General features: G+C 42.3%; 1 protein-coding gene across 1 annotated transcript in view; it reads left to right on the plus strand.

The window, feature by feature from the left end:
• The window catches only part of GTPBP3 (GTP binding protein 3, mitochondrial), a 135,428-nt gene that overhangs the window by 62,275 nt on the left and 46,394 nt on the right, over positions 1-26,759 (plus strand). The window contains exons 3-7 of the mRNA XM_082268167.1: positions 6,493-6,728; positions 7,431-7,517; positions 13,335-13,537; positions 14,452-14,524; positions 15,087-15,230. Coding sequence (XP_082124293.1) covers positions 6,493-6,728; positions 7,431-7,517; positions 13,335-13,537; positions 14,452-14,524; positions 15,087-15,230 — 743 coding nt within the window. The remainder of the gene's footprint in view (positions 1-6,492; positions 6,729-7,430; positions 7,518-13,334; positions 13,538-14,451; positions 14,525-15,086; positions 15,231-26,759) is intronic.

Consider the following 26,759-nt stretch of genomic DNA (forward strand, 5'->3'; position numbering starts at 1 on the left):
GTATGGTATTTTGACAGTGCTCCTGTCCATAGCCGTGTGCATTGATAGAGAAGGGAATACAGTATCTGACAGGGCAGTTGTCTACCAATAGACTTCTGTAAAACCACCCTGCCGGTTCCTGCTTACATTTTGATCCATGTATGCCAGCCTTACTCTGAAGCTGGCCAAGGTTTGAGTCATGGGTGACCCTACTAACACCACCTGACTCATCAAACTATGTTTGAGAAATTGAAGGAGCCAAACAGAAAAAAAGTTGGCCAAACAGTCTCATGAAGCCAATCAGCTGCAGTTACTGTTTGGGTATTCTTATAGCCATGAGTGCTGGTGTTCTATCAGAATAGCGCTACCTATCACATTCTGCAACCAGAAGTGACGTTCAGACGAGATCAACTTACTGCACATGCCACTTTGCGTTCCAATAGGTTTCCTAATGTGACAGAACACAAAGCAGCAATGGACATCTTCTTACACCCATGCAAGTCTTGAATTGTACATTTATTTTAGCAGTAAACTCACCTTATAGACTAAATAGACTATTTCACCTTGATCGAGTGAAATAGTCTATTTCACTATATAATCAGTTTGTCGCTGAGCAGTGCAGGGTGTACCAAGATGGCCGTCGACACTTTCTACCTGCAGGTTTCTTGCTATACTTACTAGAATACAATAATAATAGAAATGTAATACTGTGATTTAGTATATAAGGTGAGTTTACTGCTAAGAAAATGGCCTCTGCCCCCATGTATAACTGGCCTTCATAGCAAAGAACACATGGAAGGGCAATGCACAAGAGACACATACAGATAAAAATTTCCCAGTTCAATTTGCTAACCAGCTTGCTTACCAACCAAATTAACCTGTCTAACAGTTTGCGTCAAAGCAGGGGTTTAGTTAGCACACAGTTGCAAATGCATGTGTAAGCTGCAGGGCCACTCCACGACTCCCTGTGTTACCTGCAGTCCTAACTCTAGTGAATTTATAAGAGTCTTCACAGTGGAAGCACATGCAAACTAATGGATAGATAGGATAGATAGAGTTTACTGCTAAAAATGTAAAATTCAAGACTTGCGTGGGTGTAAGAATATGTCTGTCGCTGCTTCCTGTTCTGTCACATTAGGAAACCTATTGGAACGCATAGCGGCCATGTTGGAACGCATGGTGCATGCACAGTAAGTGGTTCTTGTCCTTAAGTCACTTCCGGTTGCAGAATCTGATAGGTAGCGCTATTCTGATAGAACACCGGCTTTCAGACTACAATAGCTGGCAGTGGAAGAGTTGGCTATCTGCAATGTTTAACCACTTTAGCTCCGTAGGGTTTTACCCCTTTAATGACCAGGCCATTTTTTGCAATTCGGCACTGCGTTGCTTTAACTGACAATTGCGCAGTCATGCAAAGCCGTAGCCAAATACAATTGATGTCCTTTTTTTCTCACAAATGGAGCTTTCTTTTGGTGGTATTTGATCTCCTCAATTTTTTTTAGCATTTTAGGCCAATTTGTATGCTGCTACATATTTTTGGTAATAAAAAATCCCAAAAAGCTTATATTAATTGGTTTGCGCAAAAGTTATAGCGTTTACAAACTACGGGATAGATTTATGGACTTTTTATATATATTTTTTTTCTATTACTAATGGCGGCGATCAGCGATTTTTAACAGGACTGCGACATTGCGGCTCAAACAGATCAAACAGAAACAGATCAAACACCTAACTGTCATTTTTGACATTTTTTGGGGACCAGTGACCTTAATACAGTAATTCGTGCTAAATAATATGCACTGTTACTGTATAAATGACACTGGCAGGGAAGGAGTTAACACTGGGTGATCATGTGTTCCCTTTTTGTGCTTACTAACTGTGTGGGGGAATGGGTTGGACAGAGGCAGAGAGAAATCAGTGATTCAGCTAACCTGACTCACGCAATCTTTCCCTGCCTCTCTGACAGGAGAGCTGCCTGCTTTGTTTACATAGGCAGGCGGCTCTTCTGTCATTCTAGCCGAAGATCGCGGGAGGCCGACAGTGGCAATCGAGCCCGCTCCTCCCGCAGTCTGGCTCCTGCTGTGTCTAATCACGGCGGGAGTACAGCTCTGGCATGCGCACCGCTGAATTTACGTGCACATAATCAAGTAGATCTACGTGATTATGCGCAGCCGAGCCGCCCTGCCACAGTAAATCTGCGTGGGGCAGACGGCAAGTGGTTAAAGCAGTAGCAAGCAGCACCTTTTAAAAAAACAAAAAAAGCCCTACAAGACAATAGCATAATGTGCTAGTATGCATCGCATCAATTCTTCATTGTATGCAGCAAGAGAAACTGATTCTGGGGTATGTGCAATACTGTTTTTAATTGTGAACAAGTGTAAAGAAAAACAACAGTTTAATTGTGAACAAGTGTAAAGAAAAACAACAGCGTAAAATATAACGGACAAGGAAATGAACAAGAACACAAATGAATGCAATAACCATGTGAGCATGATAATATACACAAAATATCAGTGTAATACCATAATGTCAAGTAGGGTTAACAAGATTAGCCTAAGATCAGATAAGGCAGTGTAATTGCCAGGAAGCCACCAAAAAGGCAAACATGCCAGGTCACAGGGATGGGTGGAATTCAATAGTCAGCCAGGCTTAGGTAGCAATTGATAAAAGTGCAGTGACTGCTGGGAGACACCCACTGGTGGCTTTTAGAATTACAGCATGAGAGCCACAGGAGCATAGAGACACCAGCAGGTAAAACAGGGGAAGAGCGGGTTTCTAGCAGCCAGATAAAAAAAATGCAGATCAATCATTTTCCCTTCATCTATTGGTAATACTCCGTTTGTCCAAAAAATTAACTGGTTGCATATCTGTTCTTTACTTCTTGATAATTTTTTCTAGCTACATGCATCTATCGTTTATCCTATACTATTGTATACTGCTTTAGTATTAGCAAACAGGGAATGCTATTACCTCTATGCAAAAGCCTTGATTATTTATCATTGATTATTTAGAATTGATTATTTAGCATTATTTATTATTGATTATTTAGCATTATTTATTATTGATTATTTAGCATTTCATGTAAACAGAAAAAAAAAAAACACATTTTCTAGCTGTAATTTTTTTTGGAACTTGGAGAATGATATATAAACTCGTGCTCTGCTTTATATAAATGTATGTGAATAAACATTCCAAAAGTGAACAAATGTGTATGTGATACACTTTCACTGGCCACTTTATTAGGAACATATTGCTAGTATTGGGTTGGACCCCCTTTTGCCTTCAGAACTGCCTTAATTCTTCCTTGCATAGATTCAATAAAGTGTTGGAAGCATTCCTCAGAGATTTTGGTCCATATTGACAATGATAGCATCACACAGTTGCTGCAGATTCGTCGGCTGCAAATCCATGATGCCAATCTCTACCACATCCCAAAGGTGTTCTATTGGATTGAGATCTGGTGAGTGTGGAGGCCATTGAAGTACAGGGAACTCATTGTCATGTTCAAGAAACCAGTTTGGGATGCTTTTATGCTTTGAAACTGATGGACATGGTCAGTAACAAAACTCAGGTAGGCCATGGAGTTTAAACAATGCTCAATTGGTACTAAGAGGCCCAAAGTGAGCCAAGAAAATATCCCCTGCACCATTACACCACCAGCCTAAACCATTGATACAAGGCAGGATGGATCCATGCTTTCATGTTGTTTACACCAAATTCTGACCGTACCATCTGAATGTTGCAGCTGAAATTGAGACTCATCAGACCAGGCAGTGTTTTTCCAATCTTTTATTGTTCATATTTGGTGAGCCTGTGAGAATTGTAGCCTCAGTTTCCTGTTCTTAGCTGACAGGTGTGGCACCCGTTGTGGTCTTCTGCTGCAGTAGCCCATCTGCTTCAAGGTTCAATGTGTTGTGTGTTCAGAGATGGTATTCTGCATACTTTGGTTGTAACGAGTGGTATTTTAGTTACTGTTGCCTTTCTATTATCTTGAACCAGTCTGCCCATTCTCCTCTGACATCACCGAGGCATTTTCTCCCACAAAGCTGCCGCTCACTGGATATTTTCTCTTTTTTGGATCATTCTCTATAAACCCTAGTGATGGTTGTGTGTGAAAATCCCAGTAGATTAGCAGTTTTTGAAATACTCAGACCAGCCCATCTGGCACCAACAACCATGCCATGTTCAAAGTCACTTGAATCCCCTTTCCTCCCCATTCTGATGCTCGGTTTGATCTTCAGCAAGTCGTCTTCACTGTGTCTAGATGCTAGGGCTGCAACTAACGATTCATTTGTATGTCGACTAATCTATCGATTATTTTTACGATTAGTCGACTAATCTAACGATTATTTTTATTTCATTTTTTTTTGCTTAATTGAGTGTTTTTTTGATTAGCTAATTAATCCTGTAATTAATACAGACCCCTAGTAAGCCCCCTCCCAGTACAGACCCCAGACTGGGATGGGGTCACTCTGGGATGGTGGTGTCATTCAGGGATGGTGGTCACTCAGGGATGGTGGTGCCACTCAGGGATGGTGGTGCCACTCAGGGATGATGAGGGTCACTCGGGGATGATGAGGGTCAGTCGGGGATGATAAGGGGCAGTCGGGGATGATGGGGGTCACTCGGGGATGATGGGGGTCACTCGGGGATGATGGGGGTCACTCAGGGAAGGTGGTGTCACTCACGGATGGTGGTGTCACTCAGGGATGGTGGTGTCACTCAGGGATGATGAGGGTCACTCTGGGATGATGAGGGTCAGTCGGGGATGATGAGGGTCAGTCGGGGATGATGGGGGTCACTCGGGGATGATGGGGGTCACTCGGGGATGATGGGGGTCACTCAGGGAAGGTGGTGTCACTCAGGGATGGTGGTGTCACTCAGGGATGGTGGTGTCACTCAGGGATATAGTCACTCAAACTTCAATAAGGAAAGGTTTTATATAAAAAGGTCATTAGAATGTTCATAATGGGGGGAGGGGCACCAGGGAAAAGCAAATGACGAGCAGATGACACTTCAGCTATAACACTAATTGCAATGAAATCATAACTGCGCTCCTTGGAATGAATATCTGCTGACATGCAGGGTTATCCTGGTATCCCCGGTATAAGCAGCGCGCTGTAATACTTGCCTGTCCCAAGCTCACAGAAAGTGCGGCGCCTCTTCCCTGACCACGTGTGCGACTCACCGCCGATTTGCATTCCACCCATAGCAGCTCTCCTATTGGCTCAGAACGCCCCATTCCATCTAAAAGCCAGCCAATCATCGCCAGCAGTTCTCCAGGCGCCAGAGATCAAACCTTCCCACAATACCTGAATGTGTTGCGGCAGAAGCTGTGGCGGAGTACGGGGGAGCAGGAGACGGTCAGTGCTCACCTCGGTGTGGACGGAGCCGGGGGGGGGGGGGGATTTCACCCGGCCGGCAATACTTCAAGCAGCGCTGCAGCCGGCCAGGGGGCGTGTGACGTCACGCGTTGACGCGTCGACGCCTTTCACGCACGTCGACGATTTTTTGTAGTCGACGCGTCGTGGCAGCCCTACTAGATGCCTAAATGCATTGAGTTGCTGCCATGTGATTGGCTGATTAGCAGTTTGTGTTACCAAGCAAAGATTTACCCTGACTTCCTTTCCTGCTGACTGCATTTTACCAGACAGGAAGTGGGGGTAACTTTTCATCAGCAACACAGACAGAAATAAAATGCTTTTCTGTAGAATAAGAGAGGAAGAATAGAACCCCGGTCAGATGTTTATTGCTGTCTGCGACCCTGTTTCAGATTTTCCCCACTTCTGCCTTGGTGATTTGGTTGTCGGCAAGACTGGAAGATGAGTGGAAATGTTTCTAAAGGAGCTGTCAACAGCAATAAAAACCCAGCAGGCGTTCTAATCCTTCCCAACTCTATCCAAAACTAAATAAAAATGATATGTAATTGATAAATGGTATGTAATACTTCTTTGTCAATTTATCTTCAAGTGTTCAGACTATATGCATGGCATATCCTAGGTTTTTTGGTCATTGGGGTTGTCAACCTCATGCCCAATCCAACTTTTCCTTAGCATACTTCCTGGGTTTGTTTCCTTAACCATTGGGCTTTGCTACTCGTAAAAAGCCTGCTTGCGTTTGCAGTTAATCTCTACTATTTCACACCCTCCTTCCCTTTGAGCTTTCTACCTTGGGTCATAGGGGGCATATATTTCCTTTCACAAGGTAGCAGATCCCATGAGTTACCATATTCTGTTTAGTGAGCTATAATGAACTACTTATTTGGTCTTTGATGCTCACATGTGCTTTCTCTCTCCATTTCATTTGCTGTGGCTCCTGTTGTTTGGCTTAGTCATGGAGCTCATTTTCTCAGTCTAAATTCGGGTTTGCAGGTGATAGGATCATAGTTGAATGGTTTATGTAAGCAAGATAAATGGCCTTTATATAATCACTTTTTATTTTGTGAAGCTAAGCATTTGCAGAACCTGTATTTATATTGAACTATTGTCATAATTTATTACTTGTATTTTACAGACCTTTGAAAAGGTGGATACATCATGACTCAAGAGATACTATATTTGCCCTTTCCTCTGGCCATGGGAAATGTGGTGTGGCTGTGATTCGGACCAGTGGCCCTGCCAGTCAGCAGGCACTAAAAAAGTTAACTAAATTGCAGATGTTGCCTTCTCCACGGCAAGTCACCCTAACATCGATTATTTGTCCAACATCTGGAGAGCTGTTAGACAGGGGACTGGTGGTGTGGTTTTCAGGTGAGCAAATGCCTGCACATTCATTTTCCAGGTGTCACTACTGCAGCTAACACAGGTACAATTTCATTGCACTTTAATGGAAAAGGGGGGGGGGGTTAAAAAAAAAGGCTTTGCTTGCCTTTATTTGGCTTTTGGAGCTCTATTCCTTCCACTGATATTATACGCTATTCTGCCAACTGACATCAACAACCGGGTACCATTTCTCCCACGGACACCAACAATGGGGCACTATTCCTCCTCTTATTACCAAATGTGGCGGTTTACTTCCACTGATATTAGGCACTATTCTGCCAACTGACATCAACAATGGGGTATCATTTCTCCCACTGACACTAACAATGGGGCACTCTTCCTCCCAATGATACCAACAATGGGACACTATTCCTCCCAAAGATCCCAACAATGGGGCACTATTCCTCCTGTTAATACCAAATGTGGCGGTATACTTCCACTGATGCCAAGAAAATATCCACTCCTGCTGGCCCACAGTCTGGCCCCTCCAAAGTCTGAAGGACAATAAATTGGCCCTTTATTTAGAAAGTTTGGAGACCCCTGCTCTTAGAGAATTATGTTTGAAAAATAAGGAGTGGTACTTTTTATCATCAAGTAGATGTCTGTGGTTTACATAAGGCTTGTTAACATTAGATTATTTAATTCCTTTATTAAAACTGCTGTTATTTTGATCTATTTCTTTTTTGTTAGGTCCACGTAGCTTCACAGGGGAAGACTGCTGTGAATACCATGTGCATGGTGGACCAGCTGTGGTCAGTGGAATACTACAAGCTTTGGGTAGGATATCCATGAAAAACATATATACCTTCAGTGGTGTAGATAATGTATTTTGCTGCTTATTTTCCAGTCATTTTAGATATTCCTGTAAAATCATAAAGAAATGTATAACTTCACACCCTTCTTCTACTGACTCTCCCATCCTGAGCTCTCTTCCATCCCCTTTGTTTACTGCAATCCCCTCCTCCACTATACCCTCTTTCACCACTGCACCTCCTTCCAGCTCTGCATCCCCTTTCACCACTGCACTCTCTTCCACCTCTGCACCCATTATTGCACTTTTCTACAACCCCTTTCACCTCTATGGCTGCAATGACCTTTCCAACACATTTGTTATGCAAAATATTCCTCTATCACAATTTAAAGTAGCTTTTTCCCTTTTGAAAGGGAATCTATTCAAAGTTTGTTTTTACCATAGGCATGCGCAGGGGGTGTGCCAGGTGTGCATGGGCACACTCTAATCACTACCCTGCAAAATGGAGAGTGGGGAAAGGGGCTAGTAAATATTTAATTTACTGGTGCCTTCCTTTTCCAAATGAACATTGTGAACACAACTAGGTTTACTATGCTTCAGTTTGTGAATGAACAGGAAGCCGCTCAGCACAGAGCACTTTCCATTCATCCACTGTCCAGTGCAGCTGAGGCTGCAGAGAAAGGTGTGTGTGTTTGAGCTTTGGGGTGCACACCCTAATGCAATAGGCTGCGCACACCTATGGTTTCTACATACACATTATGAACACTCCCTTCATCCCCCTTAACAAATATACTACCAAACAGACTGATTTGATTCTACCTTCAGAGATTTTGCTGACTGGCAATTGGATTCCCTACTTATTTCTCAGTTAGTATACGGGTGCGATTCCCAAAACCTTTGTAGTCGGTTTAGCCGTCATCCCAGAGAATAGTTTGGAAAGAAGTTGGTACCTCAAGCCAGGTAAGTTGGGACTTTATGGGCTAGTACAACAGGGTTTGTGTTTATACAATTTATTGAAAAGAGGTTTGCAACATAAATATACAACGATAACCATAAGGTGTGTGGGTTATAGACCCATGAGTGATAGTGAGTCAGAAGAGAAATGGCGACATGGTGTATGGTGACAGTGGTATGTCTCTCTATCTGTCCACGCTTCTGGTGGCGTGGAATCTGTAGGGAGAGATATCCTGGATTCCTACGCGTTTTGGCGTGCTGCCTTTATCAAGGACGTTTTTCCACCATATCTGTAGACATAGTAGATGAATAATTAGTAAGTATTATGCTTCCAATATAAAGTATTCATTGGTCGCCTAATAATTTACATACTTGGTAAAAGAGGTCTGCTCTTGGAATCTTGCTTCTGGTCCTTATATTTCCACACAGGAATTAAAGGTTGGACACTGTCGCTGGAGTATATAATATAAAGTAAGTGGACATGATTTGTGTCTTACAATTATGTATAGCTTGAAGGTACTTACTGTCTGTATAGTACTTTAGACTGCCAGTAGGGAGACAATCCCAGTCTTGGTCCAATTTATTCTAATTTGAACGAAGAACATCCGATTTGTTGGGGTCAAAAGACCCTAATACATATATATGCCCTGTGTAGGGTCTGGCTGGCTCTATTACATGTCTTTTGGTTACTTACAATATTTTGCTGCAGGTGTAGTACCAAAATAATCCACTGGAGGGTCTCTATCCAGTTCTTGTTCTTTTTATTCTAACAGTGAACATAAAGAAGTAGATGTTCATGTAATCGGTGTAAAATAAACCATCAATGCATCTAATAGCATTGTGGTTTACTCACTGTTGCATTAGGAAAGGATTTTCATAGGTGATACTCCAGAGCGGCAGGCCTGGGCGTTCTCTCAGTCCCTCTGCTAGAGGGAAGTGGCGCCCTGTTGTAATTCCCGGCCTTTTATACCTCCCGCGCATGCGCAGATGTGCGCATTGACGTGGCACCTTCCGACTTCCGGGTATGTGAATGACGTAGCGCGCTTGCGCGCGCATCCTGTCACATTTCAGGGGATATAGTGGTAGCGGCCGCCGACAAAGGAATGGAGAGGAGATCCCGTAGGGGGATCGTTTATAGAGGACAGCATCCTCTATCCTCTACTGTAGCCCCCGGATTGTAAATTACCAGGGTCCCCTGTGCCGGGTGTGCAAATAAAGAGGAGAGCAGACTTGGGGTCCTTTGTTTGCAGACCATGCATCATCATTTTCAGGCTAATTGTAAATTGCCTCTTATACATTTCATAAAGAGGGATAAAACAAAAATAAAGAGAATATACATAAGAATTATATGTATTATTATTATTATTATGGTGATGGATTTGTACAGCAATATATATATATATAAACATATACATATGGAATGTGGTGTTCACATTCCAATATGTGGGGGCCATCAGCACTTCCTCCTCTTTGCCGTGGGCGAGGAGCATTATCAGTTTGTGGCGTTTACCTTTGGTCTCGCCTCCGCTTCTCGGGTCTTCACAAGTGTTGGCCCTGGTGCTAGCATTATTGCGTCAGCGGGGGATCGCGGTACTGTGGTACCTGGAACTGCTATGATGGACACCTTGGAGATTGCTCTGTGATCTCTGAAGGAGTTTGGTTGGATTCGGAATCTTTGGAAGTCTGCTCTGGTTCCATCCACAAAACTGGACTATCTGGGTGGAGTCTGCCTCAGCAAGAATGTTGCTTCCTCTGGAAAAACTCCAGAAATTGCAGGAGGCAATTTAGCTTCTGTTGTCCAGCAGACAGTCTCCCTATAGGCTTGCATGCGGATGCTAGGTCTGATGGCGTCTACCTTCGAGGCGGTTTCCGTTTGCACAGTTCCACACCAGATCTCTGCAAAAAGAAAAGAATCCACAGTCTCTAGAGGCGGCTTTGTTCTCCGGCACTTCGACAGGGAAATCCTTCTCCCCCTGTACTGGGCGGTGAACCCACCGATGCCAGCCTGTCCAGGTGGGGAGGCGTTCTCGGCACAGCTTGTGCTCAGGGGTCTGGACTCAGGAAGAGTCCAGACTGCTGATCAATGTACTGGAACTCCGAGCGATCAGACTTTGTCTGGATCATTGGACAATTCGTCTTCAGGGGTGTCCGGTACGGCTGTGGCCTACGTCATTCACCATGGGGGCACAGAAAATGTCCTGGTGGATTGGGAAGTAGCCGGCATTCTAAGATTGGTAAAACAATTGTTCCAGCCCTCTCTGCTGTACACATTCCATGGAAGGTACAGAGGTTTGTGGCATGGTTTCGCGATCCTCTGGCCGATGCCGTGGACACATTAGTGCCTCCTTGGCATCAGTATTGTCTGATTTATGCCCTTCCCCCTCTCAAACTTCTGGCAAGACTCCTGCAGGATCAAGACAGCAAGGTATTTTGGTCTTTCTATTGGATCCAGACTGCCCCGCCGGTCTTAGTACACCGATCTGATACAGCTGGTCGCCGATGCTTCTTGGAGACTTCCTCTCCATGAAGATCTGCTGTGCCAAGGGCCAATCCTCCATCCTGCTTTACAGGCGCTGGTTTTAACGGCTTGTCTGTTTGAAACCAAGGTGCTGAAGGATAGAGGTTTGTCTAAATCGGTGATTCCTACGCTTTTTAAGGTTAAAAATCTACCTCTAGGAAGATCTGCCATCGTACTTGGAAGAAACACATTGCATAGTGTGAGTCTTTTGGGGTTCTCCCTCGCTCTTTTTTCGGTGGCTAGGATCTTGGCTTTCCTTTTAATGGGCGGTTGAGAAGTGCCTGGCCTTGAGTACCATCAAGGGCCAGGTTTTGGCCCTGGCAGTTTTCTTTTAACGTCCATTGGCCATACATTCCTTGGTGCGTACCTTTATCCAGGGAACTTGACACTTTGTTCCTCCAGTTCGGTCTCCATTACCGCTGTGGGTCCTCAAATTGGTGTTGTCAGTTATCCAGGACTCTCCCTTAGAAAATTTCGGGAGGTTCCCCTGCTTACGTTGTCCCAGAAGGTGGTCTTTTTGGTGGTTATTACTGCTGTGTGCAAGGAGTCGGAGCTGGCGGCATTGTTTTGTCGTTCACCTTACCTGTTGGTTTACAGAGCTAAGGTGGTTCTTCGTCCCTGTCCGCTGTTCCTTCCAAAGGTCATCTCTGATTCCATTTGAATGAAGACATTGTTTTGCCTTCCCTATGTTTCAAGCCTAAACATCCTAGGGAAATTGATCTGCATTCCTTGGATGTGGTTTGGGCAAACAGGGTGTACCTAGCAGTTACAGAGTCTTTTAGGAAGTCGGACTCTCACTATTTGTACTCGCGGTTGGACCTCGAAAAGGGTTGGCCATTTCTGCTGCGACCATTTCCAGATGGATCAGAAAGACAGTGATTCAGGCCTATTCATTTAGGGGTCAGGTTCCTCCTTTCCCTGTTAAGGCACGCTCTACTCGCATGCTTAGTGCCTCCTGGGCCTTCTGTCATCAGGCGTCAGTGATGCAGGTTTGCAAGGCAGCCAACTGGTCGTCTGTGCAAACTTTTACAAGGTTTTATAAAGTGGATGTTTTGGCATCTGTGGATGGTTTTTTTGGCCGGAGGTTTTGCAGGCTGCTGTTTAGAGGACCTGGTTCTCTTTGAGAGTGTATTGTTTTTTTCAGGTGAGCTCCAATTGTTATGCTTGAGCTCCATGTTACCTGGTTGGCTATGGTTAGGCTTGGGAATTTTTTTCTGCTGTTTTCCCACCCCTCATGTTTAACACTGCTTTGGGACGCCCCAATGGTTAGGAAGAATCAGGAGCTGTGTACGTCAGTGAATGAAAGAAAAAATTTGATTTTTTGACTAACCGTAAAATCCATTTCTCTGATGTTTGTTGACGGACACAGCACCCACCCCTCTGTGGAGTTTACTTTCTTCTGACACTGCTTGTAACAAAACTGAGTGTCTATAGCTGAGAGTGGGTGTATACCCCCTGGGACTGCCCATAGGCGTAGTCCAGCTTTTTCCTGCCTAGTGTCTTACTCCTGTATGGGGGCAGTATAGCCCAATGGTTATAAAAGAATCAGGAGCTGTGTCCGTCAATGAACATCAGAGAAATGGATTTTACCATCAACTTTACCTTGCATTTCTGGATGGCATGGTGGACTGTGTTCACAGATGGTGATTTTTGGAAGTATTCCTATACATGCCTATACATCATGTCTCTTTATAATGCAGTGCTGTCTGAGGGCCTGAAGATTATGGGCATCTAATATTTCATTTCAGCCTTGTCCCTTGTGCACAGAGATTTCCCCAGATTTGTTGAAACTTTTCATGATATTATATACTGTAGATGATGATAAATTTAAAGTCTTTGCAATTCTACGTTAAGGAACATTATTCTGAAATCATCATTGTCAGACACAGATTGGTAAACCTCTGCCCATCTTTACTTCTGAGATACTCAGATTCCCTAAGATGCCCTTTTCATACCCAATCATGTTACTGAGCTGTTGCCAATTAACATAATTAGTTCTTCCAGCTCTTGCTCGTTAGTTCCACTTACTTTGTCAGCTTTCTGTTACCCTGTCCCAACTTTTGTGAGACGTGTTGCTGTCATGAATTTCAAAATGACGTTTTTTTTTTATTTTTCTTAAAATGGTACATTTTCTCAGTTTAAACATTTGATATATTTTCTATTTTGAATAAAATACGGGTTTATGAGATTTGCAAATGAGGCATGACGGTTAGAGGTGGGGTTATACAGGGGCTGGCTAAATGTTTTTTTTCTTTTTTTGTCTACCAATGTCCGATCTCCTAATCTCCTAAACTTGACAATATAACTCAATTTTCTACACATTTCTTGCAATTGTGTCATGTGTACAAAATTCGATTTTTTTTTTTCCTAGGACATCTAAAAACACTTCGTCCTGCAAAGCCAGGGGAATTTACAAAGAGGGCTTTTCAAAATGGGAAGCTAGATCTAACTGAAGTAGAAGGTCTGGGGGATCTTATCCATGCAGAAACTGAAGTTCAAAGGCGACAAGCATTACGTCAGATGTCTGGAGATCTTGGACAACTATATCACAGATGGAGCAATCGATTAATTCGGGTTAGAAATAGCATGCTGTACATGTGCCCTTTGTAATTTTATTGTGTTATCTGCTTAAAATGAATGTATTATGTATTTTTAGTAATATTATTGGAACATTTACCTGAAAGTAATTTTGACAAAGCTTTCAATTTAGTTTGTTAAGCTGGCTATAAATTCCTTTTTTTTTTTTTTCATAAGCCAGCGAGATGATCGAAAGAAAAACAAAATGGATTTCTCCATCCAGACACTGGTGGATAAAGGAATCATTCCTGCTGAAACATTGTATTCTGAAAGCAGGAACTGTAAATGCCATCACTGAGTCAACTAATTTTTTTTTTAAACCCAATTATACTAGTATATGGCCTGCCTACGTCCTACTGTGGACTGACAACACACAAGACTTTTGCAGACTAAAGCCCCTAACACACGCAACGATTGTTGGCCGTAAATTTTTCGCCAACGTCCGATCGGCCGATTGTCGGCTTGTTAGTATGATGCTTCCGACAACCGACTGCGACATTTCGGCTGAACAAAATCTGGTGTGCATGCTATAAAATTTTTGTTGGCCGTCACCAGAACGGCCGATTGTTCATCAGTCAGTACAGATTTCGGCCGACAAAAGTCAGATGAGCAAGACTGGGCATGCTCAGAGAAGACAAAACACACGGAAAGTAGACCAGAACATGACATCACTTCTGCAGTTGGTTGTTGTTGGCCGACAAAATTTGTGTGCAGTCTAGAGCACATTTCAACCAACACAACAACACTGGACGAAAGACGGCCGATCGGTCGGCCAACAATCGGTGCGTGTGTACGAGGCTTTAGTTTTGTCAGTCCTGCCTAGTTTTCTCTTGACAAACTACTCCGTTTGTCTTGCCATCTTGAATTTTGCTGTTTCTTGCTGAACTTTGATATTTTCCTTTCTTAATCAGGCATTGGCTCATGTTGAAGCCTTTATAGATTTTAGTGAAGATGACCATATTGAAGAAGGTGTTCTGTCCTCAGGTATCCACAAGAACTCTATGTTATTTTAGTATATTGTGCATGGATGTTATAGCATGTATGTTTGTATTACTGTATTTAGCAGCAGGGAGTACAATTCCTTTTAGCCAAAACAACTGTTATTTTGCTAGCCTGTCAAGCTGAATCAGTTTTTACATGTAAACTCACATTTATTTCATAGGAGTTTCTAACAGACATGCAGCTATAATACAGGATTATACAGTATATTAATATTTCCTAATTTAAACATCAGTGCAGACCAATACATTGTCCTTTATGATTAAAACATTGTAATTCCTTCATATTGCTTAAATGCAAATCTTAGACCTTGCATATTATTTTTTAAAGTCTTAACTCTAAACATTGGGCTCTCTGTGAATTTGTACTGCCATTTAGTATTAATTTAATTAATTTATAAAGTGCCATTATGATATGAAGTGCTATTCATCAAGCAATAAAGCAATGTGAATTAAAAACTGCAAACAGAAACTCCAGACACAAAAAAGAGTAGAGTCTGTTTGAGAATAATTAATAATTAGTTTGTTTAACTAATTTGAATTGTCAGTTGATGAAGAAGTAGAAAAGCTCCAGAAAGAGTTAGAAGAGCATCTCAAGGACAACCGCCGAGGGGAGAGACTGAGAGATGGGGTACAGGTGGTTCTAGCAGGAGCTACCAATGCAGGGAAGAGTAGCCTGCTTAATGTAATAAGTAAGTACCTGCTTCTTTTTATTAATTTATATAAAAAATGTTGTAGTTATAATATTTGGAATAAAAACAAAAAATTAAAAATAAAAATTTTTGGAAAAAAAACAAAAAAACAAAAACAAACCTGTGCTCTTTAAGAGTCGGTCCACACTAGCGCGACTTGTCAGGCGACTTGTCAGCCTTACAAGTTGCGCTCCCTCGCGGTCCATTGACCGCTACAGGACCCGTTCTAATAGGAGCGACACAAGTCGCTCCGACTTAGAAAAATGGTCCTGTACTACTTCGGGTCGACCTCGGAGCGACTTGCATAGACTTTCATTATGTGAAGTCCCTGCAAGTCGCTCCGAAGTCGTGGTGCACGGGACTGCACAAGTCGCCCCCGAAGTAGTAAGGAGTCGTGTCGCCTCAGTGTGAACCGGCTCTAAATGGCAGGTATTTTGGACAGGCAAATCTTCAGCACTTTTTTATGGTGCTGATGCTTGCCTGCTCCTTTCTGCCTCCTGCACATTCTTATTGGAATTATAGGGATGAATCAGTAGGAGTGAATGTGAGACTTGTGGCTGATTAAGTAAAGGAGTGCATTTTCCGTTATCAGAGAAATTTTCCCTTGGCTTAATGAATGTGGTGAAAATTCACTTTGCAACGAGTACCCAATCAAATGCCAGAAAAAAAACAAAACATTTTTTCTTGGATAAATGAACTCAGCAAATTTGCTTTATGGTTAATCAGCTGTATCTGTAGGCTTTGAAAAGCTGTTGCAGGTTAGTGCATGCAACTTTAGATTCCTTCACTTTATATCTGTAGCAATTGTTTAGTTTTTTTTGTCTAATGACAGAGTTTTTAAAATCTAAACATTTTGGTCTTCAGTAAAAAGATGTTTTCACTTGCTAAAAATGTATTTGTAATGTTCTGGTACCTCTGGTACCCTTATTCCACTTTCCAATTCAGTGTATGCGTCCCACCATTCTCTTCTGGTGAGTGCGCATACACCTTTAAGACCGATGCTGTCATCACTGAGCGCCGCAGAGCGGCTATTTCAACCGCCGGCGTTCTCACTCACATGTTCGTTCAACCTGCCTTGAAGCTCATATGCTTACAAGCGTACCTCGCTGTCGGAACCTCGCTTCTGATCCCTGTATCCCGCTACCGGATCACTCGCTCAAATTTGCTGAGTTCATTTATCCAAGAAAAAATGTTTTGTTTTTTTTCTGGCATTTGATTGGGTACTGCTTGCTATTAGTGATAAGTACCCCGCAGGGGAATCCTCCATAACCTTCCTACTAAGCTTACACTATCTAGCTCTGCATATTAAGGACTGTTACTATCATCTGCATTGTTGTTTAGATTGCTAGCTCTTGAGCCTACTAACATCTTTCCTTGCACTGGGTTAGTCTCTCCTGTATGTCATCTGCTATCCTACCACCTACTACCATACATGATTGCTAACCTATCTGCATCCTACCTGTTACCATCTATACTCTCATGAACATTTCTCTCAAGTGCTGTTCACCTATTGTCACTGTTCATACCTGTCTCTTCAGCTCATCACCACTATACTGCTATATACATCTATCACTCCAGGAACATCTTATTGAGTGTGTATATTTGTATGCTGAATCAGACAGACCACAGTGATGAGTCTTGGGAGTTGGAATTGGTATTTCAACGTATCTCTACATGACTGCTGAGTGGAGTTTTTCTGCAGCTGCAAATCCATCTTGTTTCAGAAACGCAGGAGCGTTACAGATTGAACGAACCTAAAATGGATTCAGCAGATTTACTCACTCAAGTGACACAATTAAAACAACAAGTGACTGCGTTAATACACGCTCTTACTGAATTAAAAGAAGACAATCAGGCTCTGAAGCAGCAGGTAACCTGTCTATCACAACTTGCCGCTGCTCAGCCCCCTGAACCCAAAATAAATCCTCCTCTAGTGTTTACAGGTGATCGCAAAAAATTTCGTGAATTCAAAAACGCCTGTCAGTTACTTTTCTTGCTAAAACCTCGTACCTACCTTACTGATCATATCAAAGTCTGTACTATTATTTCATACCTAACGGGTGATCCACGGGCCTGGGCAGACTCTCTCTTTGAGAAAAATGATCAGCTTCTCAACTCCTATGCTTTATTCCTAGCGGAACTCGCTAGTCTATATGATGACCCCAATAGGCAGAGTACTGCCGATATTCAATTGAGGTCCTTGAAACAAGGTAGGAGACCTGTAGAAGACTTTGTAGCAGAGTTCAAAAGATGGACCCTTGATTCAGGGTGGAATGATACATCTCTGAGAACTCAATTTAGACTCGGCCTATCAGAAGCCGTTAAAGACGAGCTCGCCCGAGCGGATTTACCGGACACCCTGGATGCTTTGATACAACTCAGTATGAACATAGACAGGAGGCTGCGAGAAAGAAAGGCTGAAAAAATGGGAATGCCATTGTCCAGTCCTTCTCGGATTTCGGCCGTTGACCCTACTCCTATGGAGGTAGGAACCATACGCCCACCTTTATCAACTACTGAAAGAGCCAGGAGACGATCCAGTAATCTTTGCTTGTACTGCGCATCCCCGGATCACATGATAAGCGTCTGTCCCCTTGTCCGCAAAAAAGAGGGTGAGCGTTCACATGTCCTCCTAGGGGGATTGACAACTTCATTTACTAACCCTTATCTTTTTGTTCGTTTGACATTGCAGTGGGACCAGACTAGGATTACCACTAAGGCCATGATCGACACAGGATCTTGCGGAAATTATATCGATATACGTTTTGCTACTTTAAATAAAGTACCTATTATTTCAAAACCTAAGCCTGTCTCTGTGAGTCTTATTAACGGTATTCCGTTATCTTCTGGCCCAATCACTAATCAGACACAAGCACTCCTAGTCACCACTAACGAGTCTCATACGGAGACCACTACCTTCGACCTATTATCTTCGCCCCACTTTCCCATTGTTTTGGGACTTCCCTGGTTACACACACATCAACCAACCATAGATTGGAAGAAACGGACCCTAACCTTCCTCTCTTACTATTGCGAGAGTACGTGTAACCTCCCGTCTTATGGAAAGATCCTGTCTGTGGTGTCAGATGAGATTGCACCACTATGCTATCAGGATCTGTCCAAAGTTTTTCTTGAGAAAAATGCTCAAGTACTGCCTCCCCATAGGGATTATGATTGCACTATTGATCTACTCCCAAATAGTAAATTGCCTTTTGGTCATGTTTATCCTCTTTCGCAGGATGAACTTTCCCATCTCAAAGAATACTTGCATGAGAATTTGACAAAAGGTTTTATTAGACCTTCCACTTCTTCCACAGCTGCAGGACTTTTTTTTGTCCGCAATAAAGACTCAAGTCTCAGGCCTATTATCGACTATAGGCAATTGAACGCCATTACAGTAAAAGATCGCTATCCTTTGCCGCTTATCCCTGAACTCATTGAACAAGTGCGTGGAGCTACCTACTTTTCAAAATTGGACCTGAAAGGGGCATACAATCTAATCCGAATCCGTGATGGAGATGAGTGGAAGACAGCATTCAGAACCAGATACGGATTGTTCGAATATCTTGTAATGCCATTTGGGCTATGTAACGCTCCCGCAGCCTTCCAACGATTCATAAACGATATCTTTAGAGACTTACTTGATGTCTGTGTTGTGGTATATCTGGACGATATACTTATTTATTCACGATCCTTGTCTGAACATATAAAACATGTGTTATCCAGATTACTCACACACAATCTATACGTGAAACTAAAAAAATGCTTATTTCATAAAGAAGAAGTATTATTCCTAGGATACATCATATCCAAAACAGGAATCAAGATGGATATGAGTAAGATATCCTGTATTCAGGATTGGCCTATACCAACCACCCGCAAAGCACTACAGCGATTCCTTGGATTTTCAAACTTCTATAGGAAGTTCATCAAGAACTTCTCTGCCATTGTGAGACCTCTCACACAACTCACAAGTATTAAGAAACCATTTAAATGGTCAGATGAAGCAAATGAAGCTTTTCGCTTGTTAAAAACAAGCTTTACCTCTGCTCCCATACTACGCCATCCAGACCCATCCCTCCATTACATTCTGGAAGTAGATGCGTCAAATATGGCAGTAGGAGCAGTACTCTCCCAACGACCAACGAATACTTCACCACTCCATCCAGTCGCCTTCTTCTCTAAATCTCTAAGCAGCCCAGAGGTGAATTACCCAGTGGGTGAAAAGGAACTGCTTGCTATAAAACTGGCTCTGGAGAATTGACGACATCTACTTGAAGGCACCCGATTACCAATACTCATATATACAGATCATAAAAATCTTCAATATCTTCAGACTAACAAAACCCTCTCCCACCGGCAGGTACGATGGTCACTATTCTTCCTAAGATTTAACTTCCTAGTGACCTACACACCTGCAGACAAGAATAAAAAAGCGGATGCGCTATCACGATTAACTGAAGATAATTGCTCCGAAATCCCTTCCGTTCCTATAATACCCTACAAGCGTATTATTGGGGTTGTCCGTTCCTTGAAGGAAGAGATTCTGCACAGTATAGGTTTGGATTCACCTCCACCACAACTAAGTGCTGATGCAGAAGGCTTCCTCTACTACAACGACAAACTCTACATACCCCCTACTATGCGCACCAAGATCTTGGAATTGTCACATGATGTGCCTATGGCAGGACATATGGGTATGACAAAGACCCTTAATTTGATTACCAGGCAGTTTTGGTGGCCTGATATGAAGACATCTATACAAAAATTTGTCTCTTCATGCAACGTCTGTGCCAGGTCCAAAATTGACACTACAAAACCATCCGGTCTACTATGCAGTCTACCAATACCCCAGACTCCATGGGACGTTGTGTCCTTGGACTTTATAGTAGAACTACCACCTTCCAAAGGATTTAATACCATTTTAGTGTCAGTGGACCATCTGACAAAGATGGCACATTTCGTTGCTATTCGCAGACTACCTTCGTCCAAACAAACGGCGGAACTACTGATGAAACATGTCTTTAAGTTACATGGTATTCCAAAAACTCTTTTGTCTGACCGTGGATCACAATTCATCTCCAAGTTTTGGCAAGAACTATGTCACATACTACGAATTGAGCGAAAGCTCACTTCTCCCCACCATCCTCAGACCAACGGACAGACTGAAAGAGTCAACCAGTGCATCAAGCAATATTTACATTGCTACACATCATACCTACAGGATGATTGGGTGGATCTCCTCCCTCTGGCAGAATTTGCCTACAACAACGCAACCCACAGTACGACCAAACAGAGTCCGTTCTACTTGAACTATGGGTTTCATCCCACTATTCTTCCACCACGCATCCTTCCATCAAGTAACCCAGTAGCCTCAGACTATCTTACCCAAATAAAAGACTCTCTGGGTTTACTTAATACTACCATCTCACACGCTCATAGTCAACAAAAAAAGTACTATGACCTTCGTAGAAGACCTTCTCCTCAGTATGCTATTGGGGACCTCGTTTGGCTATCAACAAAAAACTTAAGATTAAAGATCCCTAGCAAAAAGCTTGGGCCTCTATTCTTGGGACCCTTCCCAATCAGGAAACTTATTGGAAAAGCTGCAGTACAGCTCACATTACCAACAGACCTCAAGACACATCCCATCTTCCATGTGTCGCTACTGAAGCCCCATGTTCCTGACCAAGGAATAAGGCCTACCATCCCACCTCCACCTCCTGTACAAGTTGAAGGCGGAGAAGAATATGAGATAAAGGAGATTCTGGATTCTCGTATCCACAGAAGAAAACTCCAATATCTAGTACGATGGAAGAACTATGGGCCCCAAGACGACACCTGGCTGGATACCTCTGATATACATGCCCCTAGGCTGATTCGCAATTTTCACGCGAAATACCCGGAAAAAACAGTTCTAGAGGCCTTCCGGAGCCGGCCTTAAGGGGGGGGGGTACTGTAATGTTCTGGTACCTCTGGTACCCTTATTCCACTTTCCAATTCAGTGTATGCGTCCCACCATTCTCTTCTGGTGAGTGCGCATACACCTTTAAGACCGATGCTGTCATCACTGAGCGCCGCAGAGTGGCTATTTCAACCGCCGGCGTTCTCACTCACATGTTCGTTCAACCTGCCTTGAAGCTCATATGCTTACAAGCGTACCTCGCTGTCGGAAACTCGCTGCTGATCCCTGTATCCCGCTACCGGATCACTCGCTCATACCGAACCTCTCTACTACTGCTTGCTATTAGTGATAAGTACCCCGCAGGGGAATCCTCCATAACCTTCCTACTAAGCTTACACTATCTAGCTCTGCATATTAAGGACTGTTACTATCATCTGCACTGTTGTTTAGATTGCTAGCTCTTGAGCCTACTAACATCTATCCTTGCACTGGGTTAGTCTCTCCTGTATGTCATCTGCTATCCTACCACCTACTACCATACATGATTGCTAACCTATCTGCATCCTACCTGTTACCATCTATACTCTCATGAACATTTCTCTCAAGTGCTGTTCACCTATTGTCACTGTTCATACCTGTCTCTTCAGCTCATCACCACTATACTGCTATATACATCTATCACTCCAGGAACATCTTATTGAGTGTGTATATTTGTATGCTGAATCAGACAGACCACAGTGATGAGTCTTGGGAGTTGGAATTGGTATTTCAACGTATCTCTACATGACTGCTGAGTGGAGTTTTTCTGCAGCTGCAAATCCATCTTGTTTCAGAAACGCAGGAGCGTTACAGTATTATTCCTAATGTATTGTAGCAGATGCCACCCATGAAAGCCAACACCAATTGCACACAACCTTTATAATATTTTAGTTTACTGGAAATTTTTAGCAGTTTTATTATTTCTCTTTCTTCTTTATCACACATTTATTTTTAAAGAATTTCCCAGACACCTTAAAAATTAATTTCTAATTTTATTATTAACCAGTAGTTTATTTGGTAAATCTGTTTCTATCGTCTTTTTTTAAGAGCTAGAATAGAAATAAGAGACTATTACATGGGGGGGGGGGGGGGGGGGAATGATAAGAAGGGAATAAAGAGGGTTTGACAGAGATCGTTGCAGATGTCAAAATTATCTATGGCATTCTTGCATAGTATTGGCAAAAACTGGGAAAATACTGTTAGGCTGTTAAGAGGTTTTGAAAGGCCTTGGAGGTATTAAACAGGGCCTGGCACATCCACGTATGAAGTAAAAAGTCCATCCTACTACTGGACTTTCCACATGCATCAGGTCATTAATGATACCAGCCCAATATGACAGCATTGGTGTGGTGGATGACTTCCAGTGTCTAGATTTTGTTTCAAAATTTCTCACTTATGTGCTGCAAAGAGCCTAAGAGCACCGAGAGCAGTGCCACCTCTGGTTTGCCTACCAAGTCTGTCAACTGCATCTTATATACTCAGAAGATTAAGTTCCAAAATGGATTTTTGGGCAGCTCCACCAAATGTGGAGGTAGCTAGCCTGCCATTAGTGGCATCTCCAGTAAATATTGGAAAATGATGGGAACATTTGTTGGAAGGTGGTCTTACATCTGTACCACCTGAATATAATGTTATCATTTTTCTGTTGACAGTAGTTTGATAAAGACAGAGGGTGCCTCATATTGTAGGTCTTAGACCAATCGTCCCCCAGTAACTGCCTTCATAGAACCCAATCCCAGGCTAACTCACAAGGTGGCCTCTCTTTGTAAATCATCTCTGAGCATCCAATCCAAAATTGCCCAAAGGTCTGCTGCTGGAGAAGTACATAAATGTTCAAAATTATTTAAATTTTGAAATGTCTCTTTGGATAGAGACCTAATGTAGTTGCAGTAGCAGCCCCTCATGGTGGTTTGAAACTGAGGTGTAGAATGAGGCGACAGTGCATTCAAGTCTGGCTGAAGGGTGTGGCTAACTTGAAAAATAAATAATTCCATCTTGATTGGGGAAAGTGGCCAGAGACATACAGAGTGGAAACTTAAAGTTTAAATGTATTAGAGTGAATAGACCGGTTCTTGAGGATAGCACTAAGGGTGACCGAATGGAATCCCTTTGTTGTAACAGGGTGATAGGTATAGGCTGGAGGGAATTGTCCTACTGAGTCTAAGGCAAGAATATATTCAAAAAGTCAGATTTCTAGATATTTTTATTGAAGTTGCTAAGTGCCTCAAGCTGAGAGAACTCTTGTGGAATTTGGTATATTAGTGTTCAGGAATGAGATATATAATCAGCCTAGAGTGCCAGCTTGTGATGACATGACACCAAACACAGGCCCTGAAGGGAGAGGTTGGTATCCAAGGTGACAGTCAAGTGTTTCATGGTATGAATATAGAACATTAATGACAAGGGACAGCCCTGTCTGATTCCTGTTGTGTATAGACCATGGCATGGACGGGTGACTATGCACCCATATCCTGGCAGTAGGTTTAGAGTTAAGAACCATAATGTTAGACACTACTCAGGCATAAACTGATGAGAGAACTTCAAGAAAAGCCAATGAACCCTGTTAAAGGCCCATTCTGTGTCAACCACAAAAAGGACTGTAGGAAGTGAACAACCACAAGCTGCTGAGATGAGGTTGATGGTTCATATATTATCGTGTTTTGCCTGTTTACCTGAAATGAATTCTGTCTGATCTTGATAAATTGGGCAGTCATGCATGGGCAAAACTGTAGCAGTTCATTAATTCTTTTCTTTGTTTGGGTGGGATGGTAATTCATGGTTAAAATTCTTGATTTGGAAATGGGCAGGAATTGGAAATGGAATTACTTGTTTGAATAAAGAGAAAAGCAAGGGAAGCATCAATGGTTTTATAGAACCTGGCAGTAAAACCATCCTAGTCCTGGACTGATTTTTTAGGAAGAGAGAACACTGAGAAATTCCTGATCAGAGAAAAGAGCATTTTGTTTGTTTGCGTCTCCTGAAGCTATATGAGGAAATAGATTTTCCTTTAGGTAGATGGAGATCTTAGTTTCTAGATCCTGGGGTACTAAATCGGCATATTTACCCCTTAAGTTGTATAAAGCGTCACTGAAGGATCTAAAGGTATCCAAGATCTCCATTAGAGAGTAAACTTGTAAGTGTTTTAATGGTCGAGATGTACGTAGACCTCTTTTGAGGGTGAATGTTGTGTGCCAGAAAGCAGCCATATGCATTGCTGTTAACTTTTGATCGTAGGAATACTGTCTGATTGGAAGTATGTTTTCTGAAGAAGAATATCCATTTTTTGCTTGTGAAATGATATAGTATTTGAGACCAGTAGATTGAAACCTCTTACATTAAAAGTAGTCATTTTAGGATGTACCATAATGCCCCATACACACGTGCAGATTATCTGCAGACTTTTGTCTGCAGATTTACCTTTTCTATGTAGTGCAAGGGCCTGCCGGATTGCATACAAATTGAAAGTTTTTAGGTTTGACCTCATATTATATGGTTTTGGTAAGTCTGCAGACAAAAGTCTGCAGATAATCTGCACGTGTGTATGGGGCATTAAGGCAATTAAAAAGGGAGCAATACGTTTTACAATAAGCAATGCCTGTCATAGAGGGGGAGGGGGAGACAAAGTATATGAGAGAGTATGAAGAGATGGAACAACAAACTACAGAAACGTTTGCAGCACCCATTTTGTGTTGTATAAAACAAAACCATAGTAATCCGTGAGGATAATGAGTTAACAAACTTGACCAAGAAGTGAAAAAGAAGGGGGGGGGGGGTGAGGTAGTGGAGGCCCATGTAGCAGGTCGCCCTCCGTTCCACACCCTTCCCCCTTCTGCCCTAGTTATCACTACAATGGTATTGGCATGGAATGCAGTCTGGCTAATATGCTGTGTAGACCCCTAAATAGACTATCTAGTAACATCATCAGCATTTAAATCAGAACTTCAGTCTCTCAATCCACATTGACTTTTTTAATCCTTATACTGGAAGCATTGGTAAATAGATAAGAAAGTATATTATACATTTACATTCTTCTAGTTTCCAGGCTTAGGCAAATTATGTCATACATCCCAGGAGTTTTCAGGAGGGAAGCCGGGGTTTTCTAAGCTGAGCACACCCTCCTGCATGCCTCAGCTAAGGGAAGATGGATTCCAGTAAGTAAATGCTACATGAATCATCTGTCTTTACTCAAGATAGTGGTGGCCAGAAATACCAGCGGGTGTTTTTCAAAGAGACTTCTCAGCAGTTGAATAATAAAAATGAATTAAATAGTGTTTTTGGTGGTTTGTGGTGCTCAGATGCAGTGTAGTTCTGCTTTAGGCCCTGTTCACACCGGAGAGTTTCACCTTGTAAAACGCTCATCTCCGAAGTCTCAAAACACCCAACAAGCAAAATCCTATTAATTTCAAAGGCCCCTGTTCACATATGAGTTTTTTGTCACCTGAAGGAAAATGCCTGAAGCACAAAAAAGTACATGAGCTTCCTTTTTTGGGAGATTACAAGCGTTTTTGTTAGATGTCAATGCCTGCCTCCAAACACCTGCAAAAAATGCCAGAAAAAAAGCGCCAAAAAAACGCCTGAAAATGATACGCTCAGGTGTGTGGAGCCTTAAGGAACACCGATAAAGATAAAAATAACGCAGATGAAGGTAGACTGTTTGCCAAAATTTCACAGGATAGGGGAAGGTGGATCACAGTTTGAATGAAAGAGAGAAAATTCCCTGAATAGATAAATCTCAACAGATATCAACAATAAAACCCAAGAGTGGTAGATCATATAAAGGACCTTATTTGCTCTTGCCAAGCCTGTAGCAATTGGTCAAAAGACTGATGTGCTTTTGTCAGAGCAGCAGAGGCACAGCTTGTTTTCAAACCTGCCTTTTTGCCGATGCAGCACAGAGCTCCAAGGTTAATGAGCCTAATTAGACTCATCTCCATTTGTATGCACATTTTTCTGTTCATTTGAGATCTGTTGACCTAGCTATATCAGTAATTGCCGTGGCCAGCCCAGGCATGTATAATGCAATGATTTCTTGCTGCTTTCAGTGACAGTTTATGAAACACACTGGCACTTCATGCAGTAAGACATTTTGTAGAAATAGTTCTGGCACAAAAAAAAAAAAAAAATCCTATCTCCGGAGAGGTTGTATAATATCAAAGCAATATTTGCCATGTCACTTGCTATAGGTCTGCTTTGGAGTATGATAATAATGGCCCGTATACGCAATTCGAAAATCGGACGACTGATCGTTTGTTTGTTTTTTGCATACTAGTCGCATATCGAAAATAGAGAGGTTATTATATATTAAAGTTACAAAAATTTTTGTACGACAGAAAAAAAAATTGGAAGTGATGTCATATGTTGTAGTGTATTTGTATTGTATATTCGGATGACAACTGTACTGATTCAACTAAAATTGTGCTTGTCCGATCGGATAATATCGGATAAACTGTCATGATCGGCTCTTGAAACCTCTGTACTAATGATCCGATTATCGTACAATCTATTCAAAAGCGGTATTTTTGGTCCGATTTTCAGATCATTTGTAAGGGCCACAGGAAAGGACTAGGCCAAGGGGTGGGGGGCAT

Source organism: Pelophylax lessonae (assembly GCF_965119305.1).
Source record: "Pelophylax lessonae genome assembly, chromosome: 1".
NCBI classification, from domain to species: domain Eukaryota; kingdom Metazoa; phylum Chordata; class Amphibia; order Anura; family Ranidae; genus Pelophylax; species Pelophylax lessonae.